Below are 21727 nucleotides of genomic sequence, written 5' to 3' on the forward strand. Positions count from 1 at the left end.
CCCAGTAAGCAAGTGGTTAAAGCGATGCAGTGCCGAATCGCAAAAAGTGGTCTGGTCTTAAGCCAGCAAAAATGGTCCGGTCTGAAAGTGGTTAAGCCTACTTACTGCGACAAAGTACCCCATGATTAGTGGGTTCTACACTATCCATAGATTGGGAGATCCTGCTTCTCTGAACCATGGGAACTATACACTCCTCTATATGGGAGAACGTGAGGTCTCCACCATGACACAGGTGGTCACTAATGAGAGGAACTTACTGAGGGAGTGGGGATATTTAAAACATTTAAAACAGGGATATGCAATTAGCGGACCTCCAGCTGTTGCAAAACTACAAGTCCCATCATGCTCTGCCTCTGGGTGTCATGCTTGTGGCTGTCAGAGTCTTGCTATGCCTTATGGGACTTGTAGTTCTGCAACAGCTGGAGGTCCGCTAATTGCATATCCCTGATTTAAAACATTACAAAACATTTAAAACAGGACACTGTCTGGAAAATGTACATAAATAATTAAAATAAATATTCTGTACATTTTTTTTTTTTTTCAATAAAATAGTGAGCCTGTGTCCTGTGATAATATTTTCTTTAGGCCCCAACTGCCTCTCACAGCCTAACTGACCGAAAAAACAGAACAGGAGAGATCTTCTACGGGGAAAGAAGCTGTCTGACCCTCAATGTGACAGCGAAGACTTCATGCGTGGCTTTTATTAGCGGAACAATTTCCATGTCACTCTGCCCGTGCAGTAAGGACAATGGATTTGTCGGTTGAGAAGAGTGAACTGGCACTCGAGGGCCTTGGGCCTGGCAACAACAAGGTCTCTCTCCATTCTGGGCATTTTCCTGGCTCACACGTTTGCTTTGAGCTGTCAGAATAATCGCAGCGGGTGACGCAGGAAAAAAACATACTTTTTTTTGTGGGAATTCTATTTCCACAGCAGAAAACTCAGATTTCTAATCACTGGCCACCTTACACTAATTATGTCTCGCTGTCAATTATCCGCTGAATCAGAGCCATGAGCAGCAAGCAGAGTAGAGCCACACATGTGGAAACAAGCACAGAAGAAATAGCTGCTACAAAAATACAAATTTATTTCTTCCTTTTATATTGTTGACATGATTCTCACAAAAAACTATTTGTCTTAGCCCTTGTACACACGGTCGGACATTCCGATGGAAAATGTCCGATCGGGCCGCGTTGTCGGATAATCCGACTGTGTGTGGGCTCCATCGGACTGTTCCTGTCAGAATATCCGACAGACAAAGTTTTAGAGCTGGGCTATAAAACTTTCCGACAACATGATCCGATCGGACTTTGTCCGATTGTGTGTAGAGAATTCCGATTGGACAAAGTGCCACGCATGCTCAGATCAAATTCCAAGACCAAAGCTATTGTCTACTAGCCTGAACGTAGTCCCGTCATAACGAAATAACGTCATCACGTTCTGAACCATCGGATTTTCCGACAACTTTGTCCGACCGTGTGTATGCAACACAAGTTTCGGACAAAATCCGACGGATTTTGTTGTTGGAATGTCCGACCGTGTGTACAAGGGCTTAAAGCTGAACTGGGGGAGGAAAGAACTTCACCTTTGCAGTGGGTCGCCAAACCGGTGCAAGAGTTAACGTAAACCCTCACCTTGTAAAACAACCCAATCTGATGAGCACTGATAGATGCCACTGATGGGCATAATTGAAGAGTACTGATCGGTGGCACTGATGAATGCTGTTAGGCGGCATTAATGAGCGCTGATAGGCAGGGCCATCTTTAATATTGATTGGACCCTTAACAAAACTTTTCTTGCCCCCCCCCCATGCAGTTTTGATCTCCACCTTCTCTGAGACATACAATAAATAGCAGCTAGACTCAAAATCAGTTTACTGAATCAGATCAGGCAGCTATTGCGATTGGTTGCCAGAGGTTACAGTGTATTATTACTGCTTACTGACTGGTTGCTAAAGGTTACAGCACACATTACAGCTCACTGATTCATTGCTAGAGGTTACAGCACATCATCTCCTCACTCCACGGGTCATGCTATACATATGGATGCCGCCTTTATTTACATATCTATGCATCTATTTACATATGAAAGCTGCTGCTATTTACATATGAATGCTGGTTATTTACATGTAAACACAGGGTCTGCAGGTAAGTCATCTGTACACAACAATAGGGCAGAGCTGGGCAGCATTAGTAGCAGCACTTCACACTGAGATATCAGGACACAGCAAGAGACAAGGACATTTAAACTGGGATAGTTGGCAAGTATGAGGCAGCTGCTTTGGGCCCCACAACAATGACAGGGCCCAGGGCAGCTGCCCCTTTTGCCCTGCCTTAAAAACGGCCCTGCTGATAGGCAAAGTTGATGAGCACTAATAGGTGGGATTGATGGGCACTGATAGGCAGCACTGATAGGCGGCATTGATGAGTACCGATAGGCAGCATTGATGGACACTAATAGGTGGCATTGACAAGCACTGATAGGTGGCACAATTTACTGACATTCTTGACAGTTAACAGCAGTCCCTTGCTCACACAGACACAGCGTGAGAGGAAAGGGCTGCAGACAACCGGCAAGACTGTTTACATGTGATCAGCTGAACACATGGTAAAGAGTCGCTGTGATTGCTCTGGATGCACAACCCAGGGGGCACGCAGGAGGCAGAGTTCTGGGAGGATGTCCATGGACACCCTAACAAAATTGGAAGCAGGGGGGCCCATCATGGTTTCTTGCACCGGGGCCCTGAAGGGCAGCCTGGGGGGAAATTGCCACCCTGGTAGAGATACCCGTTTTCTTCTGCCACTTTCTTCATTATTATCCTACACCTTTGGCAGCAGAGGCTGGGTTTTGGGATCCCCATATCCGGATAAAATTGGGGCGTCTGGAGCACTCTAAACTGAGCACCCAGCAACCACATAATCAGGTTTGATGTTAGGCATGGGCATGATGGGGCGGACTTTGGGAACCCATTGAGCCCAACGATCTTCCTCAAAAGATCTGGAAATGATGATCAGCGGGGCTGCCTTGGCAGACAGCTTGATTTCTACATTAACAGCGACACCGGGGGGGGAACTTCACTCTCTTGCACATCACTCATTTATTCCTCACCGCTATCACTCCACTTCCTGGTGCAAGACAACGTGTCAGAAAAGAGTTCAGATCGACCGTCAGACTGAATGACAGAATCTGTAATAGTAGAGCACTCTTTGGCCGGGATATAGTTGTGCTTGGCACTCACTTTGACACAACTTTAGCATCCCCTTTAATGCACACTGGCATCACCTCCCCCACGGGCACAGCACTCTCACTCCTTGCTGGCTTACATGCAGGGGCGTAACTAGAAATCACAGGGCCCCATAGCAAAATGTTGTATGGGGCCCCCCCTTCAAACAGCCCCCCCCCCACAAAAAAATGGCGGGGCTTAAATTAAATAGTGGGCTTGGTTTAAAATGCGTGGCTCAAAGGGGGTGTGGTTCGAGTCTGAGATGAAGGAGGAAAGAAGGAAGGAAGCAAAGAAAAGGGATGGAGGGACAACAGGCCCAGATCCTACACCACAATAGCAATATACATATTCCAGAACGTTTAACAATCAACAGATAAAGATACTCCAAACAGCTGGTGTTAGCGCTTCAATAATCCTCACCTGTACCCAATGTGGCCTGCCTGTTCCCAATGCAGCGTGGCCTGCCCATGCCCAATACTGCCTCACCTGTGCCCACTTGTGCCCAATGCAGCCTGTCCAGTGCCCAATACAGCCTTACCTATGCCCAATGCAGTGTGGCCTGTGCCCAAAGCACCCTCCCCTGTGCCCAATGTAGCGTGACCTGCCTGTGCCCAATGCAGCCTCACCTGTGCCCAATGTGGTCTCATCTGTGCCCAATGCAGCGTGGCCTGCCTGTGCCCAATACAGCCTCACCTGTGCCCAATGCAGCCTCCCCTATGCCCAATGCATCGTGACCCATGCCCAATACAGCCTCACCTGTGCCCAATGCAGCGTGACCCGAGCACAATGCAGCCTCACCTGTGCAGAGGGAGAGGCGAGCCAGTGGCGGAACTACCGGGGAGGATGAGGAATGCATACTGGAGCCCTCAAATGGCTGCTGGCAAGTGTGGGGCTGCCTCACAGTGGGGGGGCTCTGGCTCTACATCCAACTCCTGGCATGTCTCTTCCAGAGCTTTCCACTGTGATTCCCACTCACCGACACCTGGCCTGGATCCCTCCTGAATGACTTAACTCAGGACGTGCTGACCACGCTGGTCGGGACCCCCGTGAGTCCGGTCGCGGGACCCGCGGACTCGATCGCTGCGGGCATCCCCGCGATCGTCTCACGGAGCGGCCGAATGGAGGAAATGCTGTATAAACAACATTTTCCCATTCTGCCTAGCAACTAGTGACGCTGATCTCTGCTCCATGTGATTGGAGCAGAGATCAGTGTACACTAAATGAAAGCCCAACCCCCCCACAGTTAGTAACACACCCCTAGGAACACTTAACCCCTACACTGCCACCCACTGGTTAACCCTTTTTACTGCCAGTGTCATTTACACAGGAATCACTGCATTTATATAGCAGTGATTACTGTATAAATGACAATGGTCCCAAAAATGTGTCAAAAATGTCCGATGGGTCCCCGACAATGTCGCAGTCACAATAAAAATCGCAGATCGCCGCCATTAAAAAAAATAATAAAAAATTAATAAAAATGCTATAAAACTATCCCTATTTTGTAAACGCTATAACTTTTGCGCAAACCAATCAATAATCGCTTATTGCGATTTTTTTTTTACCAAAAATATGTACAAGAATACGTATCGGCCTAAATTGAGGGAAAAAAATATATGTTTTTTTATATATTTTTGGGGGATATTTATTATAACAAAAAGTAAAAAATAATGCGTTTTTTTCAAAATTGTCGCTCTATTTTTGTTTATAGCGCAAAAAATAAAAACCACAGGGGTGATCAAATACCACCAAAAGAAAGCTCTATTTGTGGGAAAAAAAAGGACGTCAATTTTGTTTGGGAGCCACGTCGCACGACCGCGCAATTGTCAGTTAAAGCGACGCAGTGCCGAATCGCAAAAAGTGGTCTGGTCTTTGACCAGCAAATTGGTCCGGTCTGAAAGTGGTTAAAAATGCAAACACTAATACTGTTAACTTTATAGCTGTAAAAAAAAAAAAAAAATCAGAAATATGTAGTAAAGAAAATTCCTACATGCAAAAATGCACTGTACATTACATGTTCTTTAGACATAAATTTTTTTTCAAACATTAGTTTCCTTTGCCAATTCAAATTCAAAAAATTACCATATAACACCAATTAAAAGATCAGCATTTGTAATTTTCCTTTATGTAACCAATGTAACCACAATTGCAGCCTCACCTGTGCAGAGCAAGAGGCGAGCCAGTGGCAGAACTACCGGGGAGGATGTGGAGTGCAGTCCAGTATGGAGCCCTCAAATGGCTGCGGGCAAGTGTGGGGGACTCAGAGTGGGGGGGGGGGGGCGAGCACCGTCCGCACGGTCCCCCAGCCAGGGGAAGCGAGGAGAGGAAGAGGCAAGCTGTCTGTACGAGCAGAGAGCTGTAATAGCTTTCATTTGAATGTCCTGTGTTCCCGGGGCTCACCGTCACATAGCCCCACCTCTTGGCCTGCAGCCTTTGATGATGTCACATGTCCCGCATTGGACCGGTGTTCTGTCTATCAAAGACGCCGGGCCAAGAGGTGGGGCTATGTGACGGTGAGCCCCGGGAACACAGGACATTCAAATGAAAGCTATTACAGCTCTCTGCTCGTACAGACAGCTTGCCTCTTCCTCTCCTCGCTTCCGCTGGCTGGGGGAACATGCGGGAGGTGATGCCCCCCTCCACAGTATGCATTCCTCATCCTTCCCACGGGCCCCTCTCAGCTGCGGGCCCCATAGCGGCTGCATGTGCCGCTATGGCGGTAGTTCCGCCACTGCTTACATGGTTCTGGTACCTTCCTCCCGGTTGGCTCGGACACCAAGCGAGTAGCTTAGCCTGACCTCACTCCCAGCCAGTATAGCGACATTCCTTTCCCAGTCAACTTGCAATATCCGTGGAGGTTGAGTTGGGGAGACAACCTCAAACAAGTTCTCTCTGCAGCGTCCACAGATGACTTAAGGCCTCAATTGTGTGGTCAGGCCGGAACATCTCTCACAGATCAGTCCCAAGGCCTCATAGCCTCCAGTCCTATACAGGGCAATCTTACCGCTCGGTGTGTCAGTCAAGACAGGTTTCGCATCACTCGGACCAAAACAAATACCCAGAGCATACTTTTTCCAATCCGCCATATCTCCTACGAACTGCGCCATCTTACTCTCCAAGCTACAATCAGACACACATGGCAGTAGCACTTCCTTATCCTTAACACAGCGCTGGCGGGAAGTGTCAAAAGACCAAGCTGATCCTCTCCCATGAGCAGTGAGACTTGTTGGTTCTTCCCTACATTGGTACTACACACGACAACACAGTCTATTAGAAGTATGGATGTTACCTGCCACCTTTACACAGCCAGAAGAAATTCCAGTGGAGCTGCAGCCAGTTGCTATGGGCAACTGCTGCAAGGATAATGCCTTAGCCCCACGTTGGGCACCAAATGTAGCAAGGTTCCAGGCCTCCTTCGGTCTAATGAGAACCTCCAGGGCCAGAGATAGCTGACATTCTTTTGTGTATGGTGGGTTGCACGGCATAGTGAGTGTAATGCAAGGTAGATTAAATGGGCTCCAGACACTTTTTGAATGCAAAAGAGATTTTATTTCTCTTAACAGAACTTTGGGAGAGAGGGTTGGGGCCAGGACACCCTTAGGTAATTGCAAGATTAATTGGCAGACACAGAGACTTCAACAGGATGACAGCCATGCAGGGAAAGGCATCCAAAAAGATGCCACATCTGCATGTGTAGGAATACCGTCTCCTATGGCAACAGTCTTTAACAGTTCCTAACACAAAGTGTAACAGTCCCTTCACTTCCACTACAATCTTGTAGTTCTTCGGCCCACTGAGCTCCCAGTCTCTCTCACTAGACCAGTTTATTTATTGTCACTGAATCCCTTGAGCTCCTCTAATCTTCATGGTAGTAGCTTCAAGCCTCACTGCTGGGTCCCTAGCTTGGCACTCAAGATACTTCTCAAGCTTCATCCCACTGGCCTGCTCAGGCCCTGGCTTGACACAAGGCTGCTCTGCAAGCGGCATGTCTGCTGGCTGGGTCTCAGGCTTGATACCCACTGAAGTTTCCCGATTCTTCACCGTCCCCGGTTGGTGAGAATACTGCTTCAGTACTTGCCTCGGCTACTCACTGTGGTCCCTGGTAATAAGGTGGATGGTTCCTTAGTGGCAACAGCTTCCCCTCTACCTCCGACCACGGCAGGTTCTCTGGCCGGCAGAACCGTCACTTCTGGTTGGACTGCAAGCCGCAATCCCAACCCTGTGCTGCTCTCTTGCTTCTGGCTAGGGCCTCAGACAGCCTAGCAGCCAGATGTGCCAGGGATAGGCACAAACTCTGGCCTAGCAGCCCAGGCAATACAAGACCCATCCACCCAGACAGCTGTCCAGATGGCACAGAACCCCGATCACCTGACTCCACACAAATATATAGGTTTTCCCAGCAGGCCAAGGGATTCAAGAAAACCCCTGCCCATTGGCTTAGATGCCCTATATACCCATAATCTGATCTGGCAACAATTACAGACTTAGAGTGAAATCAATTGATCCTCAACAATTAGCCAAGGCAACTTTACCTGGCAGGAGCAAACCTGCCTAAACACCAGGGTGCTACAAATACTTAGTGCAGAGTGTAGGGTACTGGGGATAGAGTGAAGAGTGTATAGTTTAAAGGGCAGAGTTTATGGTATTGAAGACAAAGTGCAGGGTGCATAATGTATGGTACTGGGGGCAGAGTGCTTGGTACTGGGGGGCAGAGTACATGGTGAAGATTGTAGGGTATTGGGGGCAGAGTACATGGTGCAGAGTGTAGGGTACTTTGGGCAGAGTATATAGTGAAGAGTGTACGGTACTAAGTGGCAGAGTACATGGAGCAGAGTATATGGTTTAAGAGGCAGAGCACATGATGAAGAGTGTAGGATATTGGGGGAAGAGTACATGGTCCAGAGTGTAGGGTACTTGGGGCAGAGTATATAGTGAAGTATGTACAGTACTAGGTGGCAGAGAACATGGTGCAGAGTGTATAGTACAGGGGGCAAAGTACATGGTGCATAGTGTAGAGTACAGGGGGCAGAGTACATGGTGCACAGTATATGGTACTTGGGGTAGAGTGCAAAGTGTATGGTACTGGTGGCAGAGTGCTTGGTACTGAAGGCAGAATGTATTGTACTGGGGGCAGAGTAGCTGGTGCAGAGAACATGGTTCAAAGTGTAGGTTACAGGGGGCAGAGTACATGGCACGGAGTGTAGGGTACTGGGGGCAGAGTGCATGGTGCAGAGTATATGGTTTAAGAGGCAGAGTGTAGGGTACTGGGTGTAGAGTACATGGTGCAGAGTGTAGGGTACTGGGGGTAGAGTACATGGTGCAGAGTGTATGCTAATGTGGCAGTGTACATGGTGCAGAGTGTAGAGTATGATGGCAATGTAGATGGTGCAGAGTATATGGTGAAGAGTGTACGGAACTAGGTGACAGAGTACACAGTGCAGAGTGTAGAGCACGGGGGGCAGAGTACATCATGCAGAGTGCATGGTACAAGGGGCAGAGTATATGGTGCACAGTGTAGAGTACAGGGGGCAGAGTACATGGTGCATGGTACTGGGGTTAAAGTACATGGTGCAGAGTGTATGGTACTGGGGACAGAGTGCATAGTGCAGAGTCCAGGGTACTGGGGGCAGAGTACATGGTGCAGAGTATAGGGTACTGGGGGCAGAGTACATGATAGAGAGTGTAGGGTACTGAGGGCAGAGTACATGGTGCAGACAACTCTATGATAATTGGGCAGAGTACATGGTGCAGAGTGTAGAGTATGGCGCAGAGTACATGGTGCAGAGTATGTGGTACTGGGGGTAGAGTATATAGTGCAGAGTGTTTGGTACTGGGGGAAGTGTACATGGTGCAAAGTATAGGGAATTGGGGCAGAGTACTTGGTACAGAGTATATGGTTTAAGGGGCAGAGTGTAGGGTACTGTAGGGCAGAGCATTTGGTGCAAAGTGTAGCATACTGTGGGCAGAGTATATGGTTTAAGGGGCAGAATGAAGGGTACTGGGGGCAGAGTACATGATGCAAAGTGTAGCACATCGGGGGCAGAATACATGGTGCAGAGTATAGGGCACTGGGGGCAGAGTACTTGGTGCACAGTGTAGGGTACTGGGGGCAGAGTAAATGGTGCACAGTGTAGGGCACGGGGGGCAGAGTATATGGTGCAGAGTGTAGGGCACTGGGGGCAGAGTATATGGTGCAGAGTGTAGGGCACTGGGGGAGAGTATATGGTGCAGAGTGTAGGGCACGGGGGGCAGAGTACATGATGCAGAATGTAGGGTAATGGGGGCAGAGTAAATGGTGCAATGTGTAGGGCACTGGGGGTAGAGTAGCTGGTGCAGAATGTAGGGTAGTGGGGGCAGAGTATATGGTGCAAAGTGTAGGGCACTGGGGGTAGAGTAGCTGGTGCAGAATGTAGGGTAGTGGGGGCAGAGTGCATGGTGCAGAGTATATGGTTTAAGGGGCAGAGTCAAGGGTACTGGGAACAGATTATATGGTGCAAATTGCAGGGTACTGGGGGTAGAGTACATTGTGCAGAGTGTAGGGCACTTGAGGCAGAGTACATGGTGCAGACTATAGGGTACTGGGGGGCAGAGTAGATGGTACACAGTGTAGGGCACGGGGGGGGGGGCAGAGTATATGGTGCAGAGTGTAGGGCACTGGGGGCAGAGTATATGGTGCAGAGTGTAGGGCACTGGGGGCAGAGTATATGGTGCAGAGTGTAGGGCACTGGGGGCAGAGTATATGGCACTGGGGCAGAGTACATGGTGCAGAATGTAGGGTACTGGGGGCAGAGTGCATGGTGCAAAATGTAGGGTACTGGGGACAGAGTAGATGGTGCAGAATGTAGGGTAGTGGGGGCAGAGTGCATGGTGCAGATTATATGGTTTAAAGGGCAGAGTCAAGGGTACTGGGGACAGATTATATGGTGCAAAGTGTAGGGTACTGGGGGTAGAGTACATTGTGCAGAGTGTAGGGCACTTGGGGCAGAGCACATGGTGCAGAATGTTGCGTAGTGGGGGCAGAGTGCATGGTGCAGAATGTACGGTACTGGGGGCAGAGTAGATGGTGCAGAATGTAGGATAGTGGGGGCAAAGTATATGGTGCAGAATGTTGGGTAGTGGGGGCAGACTGCATGGTACAGAATGTAGGGTACTGGGGGCAGAGTACATGGTTCAGAATGTAGGGTACTGGGGGCAAAGTAAATGGTGCAGAATGTAAGGTACTGGGGGAAGAGTAAATGGGGCAGAGTGTAGGGTACTGGGGGAGAGTATATGGTGCAAAGTGTAGGGCACTGGAGGCAGAGTATATAGTGCAGAGTGTAGGGCACTGGGGGCAGATTATATGGTGCAGAGTGTAGGGCACTGGGGGCAGAGTATATGGTGCAGAGTGCAGGGCACTGGGGGTAGAGTATATGGTGCAGAGTGTAGGGCACTGGGGGCAGAGTATATGGCGCAGAGTGTAGGGTACTGGGGGCAGAGTGCATGGTGCAGAGTATATGGTTTAAGGGACAGGGTGAAGGGTACTGTGGACAGAGTATATGGTGCAGAATGTAGGGTACTGGGGGTAGAGTTCATTGTGCAGAGTGTATAGTTTAAGGGGCAAAGTGTAGGGTGAAAATTGTAGGGTACTGGGGGGGGGGGTACCTGATGCAGAATGTAGGGTACTGGGGGCAGAGTGCATGGTGCAGAGTATATGGTTTAAGGGACAGAGTGAAGGGTACTGGGGCAGAGTAAATGGTGCAAAATGTAGGGCACTGAGGGCAGAGTACATGGTTTAAGGGGCAAGGTGTAGGGTACAGTGGGCAGAGTACATGCTGCAAAGTGAAGGGCACTGGGGGCAGAGTATATGGTGCAGATCGTAGGGTACAGAATGTACAGTACTGGGGCAGAGTACATGGTGCAAAGTATACGGTGATGTGGGCACAGCAGCAGAGGAGGGAGTGAGTGGAAAGCTCTATTGTGTGTGAATGGGAAGGAGGGGGAACGCACACACACTCATACACACACACACACACACACACTCTCACACTCACACACTAGTGATGGGAAGTCCGGATCTTTTAACTGAATCGGTTCATTTCGAACTACTCAGTGAAATGAACCGATTCAATGAACCGATTCTTCGGTTCTTCGGTTCACTTGCTGAGTCTACTGACAAGCAAGTGAACCGAAGCTCTGACTCAGCCTTCTTAAATGATTAGAATCAAAAGAATGATTCTTCTCAGAAGGCTGGCAGGTCCTGGGAGGTTTATTTGCATTTAGTTCCTTGCTAGTAGCACAATCCTATTATTCTGTCAGATCAGCCGCGTCATCAATTTTGGTGACACATAAAGCTGTGAAAATGAAAAGCGGATTTTTGTGCATATGATGGGCTAACTACACAGTTAACATTGCTAGACATATTTTTCCGTTCTCTTTACAGCGCATTCACAGGAAAAATGATTGTATTTTACTTCCGCGTGCAGGCGAAGTGTCCACGGTAGTAAAATCCAATCGTTAGGCTCCTTTCACACTTGTGCGACTTGAAAGTCATGCAATTTTTGCCACGATTTTTACCGTGACTTTGATGCGATTTTGATGTGACTTGAAGGAATACTTATGTAATCTTGAGGTCTCTGCCGCAAGTCGCATCAAAATCGTACCAAAGTAGTGCAGTAACTACTTTGAAGTCGCTGTGACTGGAAGACCCACAGATATGAACGGTACTCATTGGAAATCTTGGGGTACGACTTGTCATGCGACTTTGTAGTCCCAAGTTGCATGAAAAGTCACACAAGTGTAAAAGGAGCCTCATTATGCACTGTAAAGACTACGGACAAATCTGATAGCTAGCAATCTTACCTGTGAAGTTGGCCCATCAGAATGCAGAAAATACACACAAAAACACGCTTTTCATTTACACGACTGTTTGTGCATCACCGAAAGTCGCAATATTGGCTGCTCCTATAGATCGCTTGATCTGACAGAACACCTGCTACCCAGGTCACTGAGCACAATCCTATACTCATATAATCATATACCAGACCCCATATGCAATAAAGAGAACCTGTCACTTCAACAAACGATCACATAGGGGCTTGTTAAGTGAAAAATTTATAAAATAAAAACTAAAACCATCCCCACCAACCCCGATATCTGCATGTGAATAAATGTTTTTTTTTATCGTAATTATTCCAGTACTTTCAAATAGTTTTATATTGTTCTATTAAAAACTGTTGATTTTTTTCCTATTTTGTCTGTTATTTTTTATACCACTATTTAAAAAATGGTCATGGTTGGAGGAATTAAAAAAAAAAAATAATAATCTAAGGATCCGGGGGGCATAGAAATCTCAGGACCAGAACGCAGAAAAATATTACCATAAAGCAGGATAAAATGTATTTTTGTGTTATAAAAATTAGACAGCTCTCTCATTCAGTTATATAGCTACTAAATTAGACACATGTCCCAGAAGGCATTCCTGTCCTTCTTAACATGAATATCTTCTTTAGCATAAACCAACTAAATATTAAAGGGTTAAATAATTAATCTGAATGAGGATATCTTCTTATCCTGACTCTGTCCTCTCTGTCTATAAAGCAGTCTGTAAGTGTACTACTGCTAGCTGATCATTGATTTAGTGTAGTGTTCTCTACTGGTGGTGACTCATGGTTCTTTTAGTGTACTGTGTTCTAAAAACTGATATGATTCTTTCACTCGGTAACTCGGTAACTTGTACGATTCTTTAACTCGGTGTACTGTTCGATTCTTTAACTCGGTAACAAGTACGATTCTTTAACTCGGTGAACTGTTCGATTCTTTAACTCGGTGTACTGTGTACTCCTGGCTCTTGTTTTAAGTTTGTATCCAGTTCCTGAGTGTCACTGTGCTTAGAGTCAGCTAATTGGTTGCAGGGAGGGGCCGAGCTCTCTCACTCTAGGATCATATTACCACTGCCAGCTCTGCTGCTCTGCTATGTACTGAGTGCAGAGTGAACTGTTTCAAACGAATCAGTTCACTGAAAAGAATCGATTCATCCAGTTCACTAAAAAGAACCGGTTCAAAAGAACGATTCGTTCATGAACTGGACATCACTATCACACACAGACACATACACACACAGTGCCTCCTCCTCCTCCTGCAGGACAAGCAGCTGAACTGAACAAGACTTGGGATCGCACAGCATTGAGGATGTCAGCCGCCTCTATACAGATCTGAATCCAGCACTTCAGTGATCTCCTACAGCCTGGACCCCCCTCTGGTCTCAGGGATTCTTCCTTAACCAAGGGGGAGACATGGATTGCCAAATGGATAACTACATGGCCAAAGGCAAACCCTCGATTATGAAGAAGAGGGCAGCCCTACTGAGGAAGGGCTGCAGTTTTGAGATACAGAGGTAAGTCACAGTATATACTCCCATTCTATACACCATCATATAAACAGTGGCTGGATGTCTTCTCTGTTGTACTCCCCCAAAATATCACTGCAGGATGTCCCCTCCACTGTGTGCCCCCAAATTATTACCTGCATTATATAACCTTCACTAGGTGCCCCCAGATTATCACCTGCAGAGTGTCACCTCCACTTTGTGCCCCCTAAATAGTAATGGCAGAATGGTGCCCACACTGTTCCTCCAGAATGACACTAGCAGAATGTACTCTTGACTATGTGCCCCCCGGAGTATCACCTGCAAAATTCTGCCATCACTTTATGCCCTGATAATATTACCAGAAGAATGTCCCCTCCACTGTGTGCCCCCCGATAATTAGCTGCAGAACCTCTACTGTCCGCTCTAGGAGTATTAATTGGCAATATTGTCACCTGAAGAATACACCTTCAGTGTTTATCCCCCCCGAGTATTACCTGTAGAACATCCCATCCATTGTCTGCCCCTAGATTATCAAGGGCAGAATTTCTCCTCCACCGTTTGCCGATATCATTACTTGTAGAAACTCCCCTCCACTTTTTTCCTCCATATTATCACTCATAGAATACCCCTGCTTTGTGTTCCCTTATTATCACCAGCAGATTTTTCCTGGCACTGTGTGCCCCCAGAATATCAGTGGTAGAATTTAGCCTGCACTGTTTGTCCCAGATTATTACCAGCAGTGTCCCCGCCTCTGTGTGCCCCTAAATTATCATCAGGAGACTGGTCCATCCACTGTCATCCCCAGAGTATTACCCACAGTCTGCCCCCTCCACTGAGTGCCCCCAGAGTATCACCTTCAGAATGCCCCTCCACTATGTGCCCCAAGAATTTTACGAGCACAATGTCCCAACCAATGTATGCCCCCCAGACTATCACCTGCAGAATGTCTCTTCCACTTTGTGCCTTTGGAACATTATCTGCAGAATGTTCCCTCCACGGTGTGCCCCAGGAACATCATCTGCTGAATGCCCTCTCCATAGTGTGCCCCTTGAACATCACCTGCAGAATGTCTTCTAGGCTGTGTGCCTTAGGCACATCACCTGCAGTCTGTCCTCCTCACTGTGTGCTCTGGGAACATCACCTGCACAATGTCCCCTCCACTGTGTTCTCCAGGAACATCACCTGCACTATGTCCCCTCCACTGTGTTCTCCAGGAACATCACCTGCACTATGTCCCCTCCACTGTGTTCTCCAGGAACATCACCTGCACTATGTCCCCTCCACTGTGTTCTCCAGGAACATGACCTGCACAATGTCCCCTCCACTGTGTTCTCCAGGAACATCACCTGCACTATGTCCCCTCCACTGTGTTCTCCAGGAACATGACCTGCACAATGTCTCCTCCACTGTGTTCTCCAGGAACATGACCTGCACAATGTCCTCTCCACTGTGTTCTCCAGGAACATCACCTGCACAATGTCCCCTCCACTGTGTTCTCCAGGAACATCACCTGCACTATGTCCCCTTTATATGTGCCCCAGGAACACCACCTGCAGAATGTCTCATCTGTGTTTCCTCCGGGAACATCGCCTGCAGAATGTCCCCTTCACTGTGGGCTCCCAGGAACATCACCTGCAGAATGTCCCCTTCACTGGTGGGCTCCTTGGTACATCACTTGCAGAATGTCCCCTCCACTGTGTGCCCTGGGAACATCACCTTCAGAATGTCCCCTTGACTAGTGGGTTCCTGGGTACATGCCTTGCAGAATGTCCTCTCCACTGTGTGCACCGGGAACATCACCGTCAGTATGTCCTCTTCAGTGTGTGTCCCATCAACTATAATATATCCTCTTCACTCTGTGCCCCAGGAATATCACCTGCAGAATGTCCCCTCCACTGTGTTTTGCCCCCGGGAACGTCACCTGCAGAATGTCCCTCTACTGTGTTTTCCCCTGGGAACATCACCTGCAGAATGCCCTTCTACTGTGTTTTCCGCCCGGAATATCACCCTCAGAATGTCTCCTCCACTGTGTTTTGCCCCCTGGAACATCACTTGCAGAATGCCCCTCTACTGTGTTTTCCCCCCCCGGAACATCACCTGCAGAATGTCCCCTCCACTGTGTTTTGCCTCCCGGAACATCACTTGCAGAATGCCCCGCTACTGTGTTTTCCCCCAGGAACATCACCTGCAGAATATCCCTCCACTGTGTTTTCCCCCCGGAACATCACCTGCAGAATGTCCCCTACAATGTGTTTTGCCCCCGGGAACATCACCTGCAGAATGCCTCTCTACTGTGTTTTGCCCCCGGGAACATCACTTGCAGAATGCCCCTCTACTGTGTTTTCCCCCCGAACATCACCTGCAGAATGTCCCCTACACTGTATTTTCCCCCCGGAATATCACCCTCATTATGTCTCCTCCACTGTGTTTTGCCCCCGGGAACATCACTTGCAGAATGCCTCCTCCACTGTGTTTTCCCCCTGGAACATCACCTGCAAAATGTCCCCTCCACTGTGTTTTCCCCCTGGAACATCACCTGCAAAATGTCCCTCTACTGTGTTTTCCCCCTGGAATATCACCCTCAGAATGTCTCCTCCGCTGTGTTTTGCCCCCCGGAACATCACCTGCAGAATTTCCCCTCCACTGTGTTTGCCCCCCGGAATATCACCTGCAGAATTTCCCCTCCACTGTGTTTTGCGCCGGGAACATCACCTGCAAAATGTCCCTCTACTGTGTTTCCCCCCCGGAATATCGCCTGCAAAATGTCCCCTCCACTGTGTGCCCCCCCCCCCCCGCAACACCACCTGCACAATGTCCCCTCTACCGTATACTATCCGAATTTGCCCCGTCAGTGTATACTGCCTTTGTTCCCCTCTGCACCGCGAGTCTAAATATTCGTTATATGAGTGTAGAGGTAGATCTGTTTTGGACATAATGCAGACTGCACAGAGGGTCTTATTAATCTAGTGGGGGTGGGGGTATGAGGGGAGCCATGATGAAAGAGTTTTATATTGGACAGAAGGATCAGACAGAACTGCTAGGAGAAAACACCCACACAGCAGCAGAAAGTTCCAAAAATTGTCTAAATCCCAAGTCTGCAGCACATCTGTGACATGCTCGGCCACATGCCAGGGTACAAGGGGAAAACAATCAGAATTCTAAAGGGTAACTCTGGCACCAGCATCCTGCAGAGCCCACGTGTTCTGCTGACTGATAAGAGGTTCTGCAGCAGCTGCATTTCCTATTTGGGGCTCACTGTATATGTTTTATAATGCAATCTAATGTCCTGTCCTGTGTGATGTGCCTGAATGTTGGGCTCCAGATATCAGATGTGTTTTCTGCTGTACATGGTATATAAAACGATCAGTGTGATGACCGGCACAGAGGTGTGATCGAGGTGATGACCTGCCCTGGAAATAGAAGACATCTGATGGGATGTGACAGTGGACGGAGAAAGGTCAATGGCAGGTGGTCTGTTGTGTCCTTGTCACTCGTCTGCAAATCGGGCTAATAACTGTGTAGAAGTCATTATAATATGATCAATAATTTGTCATAGCAAAGGATGAGACTATTGTTGTATAGTGTGTGGGGAAGAGATCCAATAATAACATTCACAAACATTAAAAGTGACAAGACATGCTGGAAAGCGTCCCTCTGAGTGTAGAATCTATACAGAATTGATCAAGCCGGGGCCAGAAGTCATCCTTGCTTGTCATGAAAGAGCCAACTCTCATGATAAAGATGCCGCCTGTTTGTGTATGGCCAGCTTTTATTTACTTAAATTCTACTTTTCTGTCTTATCTGCAAATACATCTAGTAGCAGGATGTTGCTAGGTCTACAAAAGATCTGGGGCTAGAGCTCATAGCAGCGTAGTAAAGAAAGGCATACACTTGGGCAGGCATACACGTATATAAAGTAATATACGTGTGTGTGTGTGTATATATATCCCCAGAGAGCCCCCCTTACATCGGGGTCCCTAGAGAGCCACCCTTACATCAGGGTCCCCAGAGAGCCCTCCCTTACATCGGGGTCCCCAGAGAGCCCCCTCTTACATAAGGGTCCCCAGAGAGCCCCCCCTTACATCAGGGTCCCCAGAGAGCCCCCCCTTACATCAGGGTCCCCAGAGAGCCCCCCTTACATCAGGGTCCCCAGAGAGCCCCCCTTACATCAGGGTCCCCAGAAAGCCCCCCCTTACATCGGTGTCCCCAGAGAGCCCCCCCCTTACATCGGGGTCCCTAGAGAGCCCCCCTTACATCTGGGTCCCTAGAGAGCCCCCCTTACATCAGGGTCCCCAGAGAGCCCCCCCTACATCGGGGTCCCCAGAGAGCCCCCCTTACATCGGGGTCCCCAGAGAGCCCCCTCTTACATCAGGGTCCCCAGAGAGCTCCCCCTTACATCAGGATCCCTAGAGCCTCCCCTTACATCAAATTCCCCAGAGAGCCCCCCTTACATCAGGGTCCCCAGAGATCCCCCCCTTACATCAGGGTCCCCAGAGAGCCCCCCCTTACATCAGGGTCCCCAGAGAGCCCCCCCTTACATCAGGGTCCCCAGAGAGCCCCCCCCTTACATCAGGGTCCCCAGAGAGCCCCCTTTACATCAGGGTCCCCAGAGATCCCCCCCTTACATCAGGGTCCCCAGAGAGCCCCCCCTTACATCAGGGTCCCCAGAGAGCCCCCCCCTTACATCAGGGTCCCCAGAGAGCCCCCTTACATCAGGGTCCCCAGAGAGCCCCCCTTACATCAGGGTCCCCAGAGAGCCCCCCTGAGAGCCCCCCTTACATCAGGGTCCCCAGAGAGCCCCCCTTACATCAGGGTCCCCAGAGAGCCTCCTCTCCCCTTGGGGACCCCTGCAGCAACAAGGGGCTATAGCCCCAAAAGCCACCCCCTAGCGACGCCACTGTCTAGTAGGTTGTATTTTGTACAAGTCAGGATAATACCATACCTCCCAACATTCTGAGATGGGAATGAGGAACACCTACTAGCAAGCGTATGTAGGCATAGGGCACGCCCCCTGCCACACCCCCTTAAAGTAGAATTAACCACAAAAAAAAGTTAAATACACAAGTGCTTTTTTTACCACTACTATTCCTTTATATTGTTTTTTAAAAAATGTAGAAATTCAGCAATTTAGAATTTGGATGAAAGGTTTAGCGCTGGGAAACACTTTTTGAAAGATAAAAAGTGCATTTTATACACAACTATACAGATCAGACCAAAATGAGGGACAAAGGAGGAGGAAAGAGGGACCTAGAGGGAAATTGTTCCAAATCAGGGACAGTCCCTCGAAATCAGGGACAGTTGAGAGCTATGTAGTACTATAATGTGCCACAGGCCCATAATGCGTTTTCTCTTTAAAAAAAAACATAACAGATAAAAAGACAGGCATAATAAGCACTCATTCTAACCCCTGCGATGGGAGATCACCGTATCCAGAAAGATCATTGTCATTATTTGGCGATTTAAAAGTACAAAACGAATTGGTGGGCTGACCTGTAACACACTACAATGGGTGCCCTTTTTACTGCCTTTGTATTTGTCAAAGTGGCCAAAGCTGTTCACTTCATGAGGCCGACTGTAGAAATAAATTCTGCAAACCCTAAAAATCTAAATTTATAGGTAATTATTCCACCTCACGAGAGGAAAATTCCCATAACGTGCCGTTTTCACAGAGTGTTAACTGACCTGAAAGATTATTTTTGGCTAAAGCCTAGTATTCGTGCTACACCAAATGTAACAAGAAAGCTGCCTGTGGCGCCTCTAATTTTCAAACATTTTGAGCGATCTAGAAGATTTTCACTTAAAAAATTAAAGCATACAGTGTCTAAACCCAAACCAAAAATGTATTGCATTTCAGTCTACTAGTTTTTAGAATATCTTATCAGAATTTAGAAGACCCCTTTAACAAGGGGGACCCCAGATCCCACCCCCCCATGTGAAGGCATGGGGTACATTGCACCCCTACCCATTCACCAAAAAAAGTGAATAAAGTGAGTAAAAAACAAAAAAGACAGTTTTTGACAAGTCCTTTATAAAAAAATAAAATAAAAAAAAAAGACAGCAGTCCCACTGACTGCTGTCTTTTTCACTGTGACAGCTGTTATAAAGGAATGACCATTCACATATCATGTGCCGTCAGAGGGGGGCGGGGTCATCCGGTTTGGGGGGGACCCTACACAGTTTTTTGCCTTGATTTTTATTTATATTACTGAGAGCCGACAATACATTACAGCCACGAGCAAGTTTAAATGAAATTTTTTCCTTTAGAAATGTAATTTTGCTGCGGGACAGATGCGCCACTTGACAGGCAGACTAAGGGGACCCCCCAGGCACGATATTTAAAGGAATATTTCATTTCTATTGGTTCACGTTAAGCATTCCTAAAATCACTGCTCCTGAAAAAACTGTCATTTTTAAAACTTTTTTGCATTGATACATGTCTCCTGGGGCAGTTCCCAGGTCCACATACACTTTTTATGGCAATAACTTGCATATAAGCCTTTAAGATGAGGACTTTTAATTTTTCATGATCGTGTCCCGTAGACTTTATTGGGGTTCGCATGTTCGCACAAATTTTTTGCCTGTTCGCATGTTCTGGTGTGAACAGAACCGGGGAGAGGGGGACGGTGTTCCGCCCATCCCTACTAGAGAGTGATATTTTTGCCCATTTTACTTTGCAAAAGTAAAGTAGCTTAAGCTTTGTCAAACTGCAGACTCTTATGCCACGTACATACGAGCGGACTTTTCGACATCAAAGGTCCAACGGAACGATTCCGGCGGACTATTCGTTCGTGTGGGGGCTGCAGCGGACTTTTGATTTGCAAAAATCCGACAGACTTTAGAAATGGAACATGTTTCAAATTTTTCCGACGGAACTCCGCCGGATCCAGTTCTTATCGAAAAATCCGCTCGTCTGTATGCTAGTCCGACAGACAAACAGCGATGCTAGGGCAGCTATTGGCTACTGGCTATGAACTTCCTTATTCTAGTCCGGTCGTGCGTCATCACGTTCGAATCCGTCGGACTTTGGTGTGATTGTGTGTGGCCAAGTCCGTTCATTCGGAAAGTCCGTCAGAACTCTGTCAGAACTCCGTCAGAACGCCGTCGAAAGTCTGTCGGACCTAGTCCCTCGAAAAGTCCGGTCGTGTGTACACGGCATTACAGGTTTTCTTCTAGGATTACCCTGTATTTGGCTCCATCCATCTTCCCATCAACTCTGACCAGCTTCCCTGTCCCTACTTTTGCTGTGTTCCCCACATGGCTTCTCGCAAACTGCACACATCAAGCCTACCAACTCATGGCCATCCTCCTAAATTGACAGGCCGGGCAAGAAGAACATTAACCAGAGAAGCAGCCAAGAGGCTCATGGTAACTTTGGAAGAGCTGCAGAGGCAACAAGTAAACATGCTATCCATGAAGCTGGTGTGTGGAAAGCATACAAATTGGGCATGGTAGTGCGTATGGGGCTGTGTAGCCACAGACCAGTCAGGGTGCCCATGCGGTCTCGTGTCCACAGAAAAAAAGTGCCTACAATGTGCACCTAAGCATCAGAACTGCACCACGGAGCAATGGAAGGAAGAGCCCTGGCGGGACATCTTATGGCTTTCTTTCAACAATGGCTTTCTTCTTGCCACTCTTCCATAAAGGCCAGATTTGTGGAGTGCACGACTAACCGTTGTCCTGTGGACAGATTCTCCCACCTGAGCTGTGGATCTCTGCAGCTCTTCCAGAGTTACCATGAGCCTCTTGGCTGCTTCTCTGATTAATGTTCTCCTTGCCCGGCCTGTCAATTTAGGTGGACGGCCATGTGTTGGTAGGTTTGCAGTTGTGCCCTACTCTTTCCATTTTCGGATGATGGATTGAACAGCGCCCCGCGGGATGTTCAAAGCTTGGGATATTTCCCTGACCTTTCTGGTGTGTTCCTTGGCCTTCATGTTGCGGTTTGTTGACTAAGGTTTTTTAACCAACCTCTGAGGGCTTCACATAACAGCTGTATTTATACTGAGATTAAATTACATACAGTTGGACTCTATTTACTAATTAGGTGACTTCTGGAGGCACTTGGTTCCACTAGATTTTACTTCGGGGTATCAGAGTAAAGGGGGCTGAATACAAATGCACGCCACACTTTTCTGATATGTATTCGTAAAAAGAAAAAATTTAA

At 48.0% G+C, this 21727-nt stretch overlaps 1 protein-coding gene across 2 annotated transcripts in view; it reads left to right on the plus strand.

Annotated features, from left to right (window-relative positions):
- The first annotated feature begins 13294 nt into the window (after window positions 1-13294).
- GARNL3 (GTPase activating Rap/RanGAP domain like 3) overlaps window positions 13295-21727 on the plus strand; it is a 372751-nt gene continuing 364318 nt past the window's right edge. For both annotated transcript variants that reach the window (XM_077479186.1, XM_077479187.1), the window contains exon 1: window positions 13295-13593. In XM_077479186.1, coding sequence (XP_077335312.1) covers window positions 13493-13593 — 101 coding nt within the window. In that variant the 5' untranslated portion in view covers window positions 13295-13492. The remainder of the gene's footprint in view (window positions 13594-21727) is intronic.

Source organism: Lithobates pipiens, unplaced genomic scaffold (assembly GCF_037356315.1).
Source record: "Lithobates pipiens isolate NorthernLeopardFrog02 unplaced genomic scaffold, aLitPip1_a1.2 Scaffold_14, whole genome shotgun sequence".
Lineage (NCBI taxonomy): Eukaryota > Metazoa > Chordata > Amphibia > Anura > Ranidae > Lithobates > Lithobates pipiens.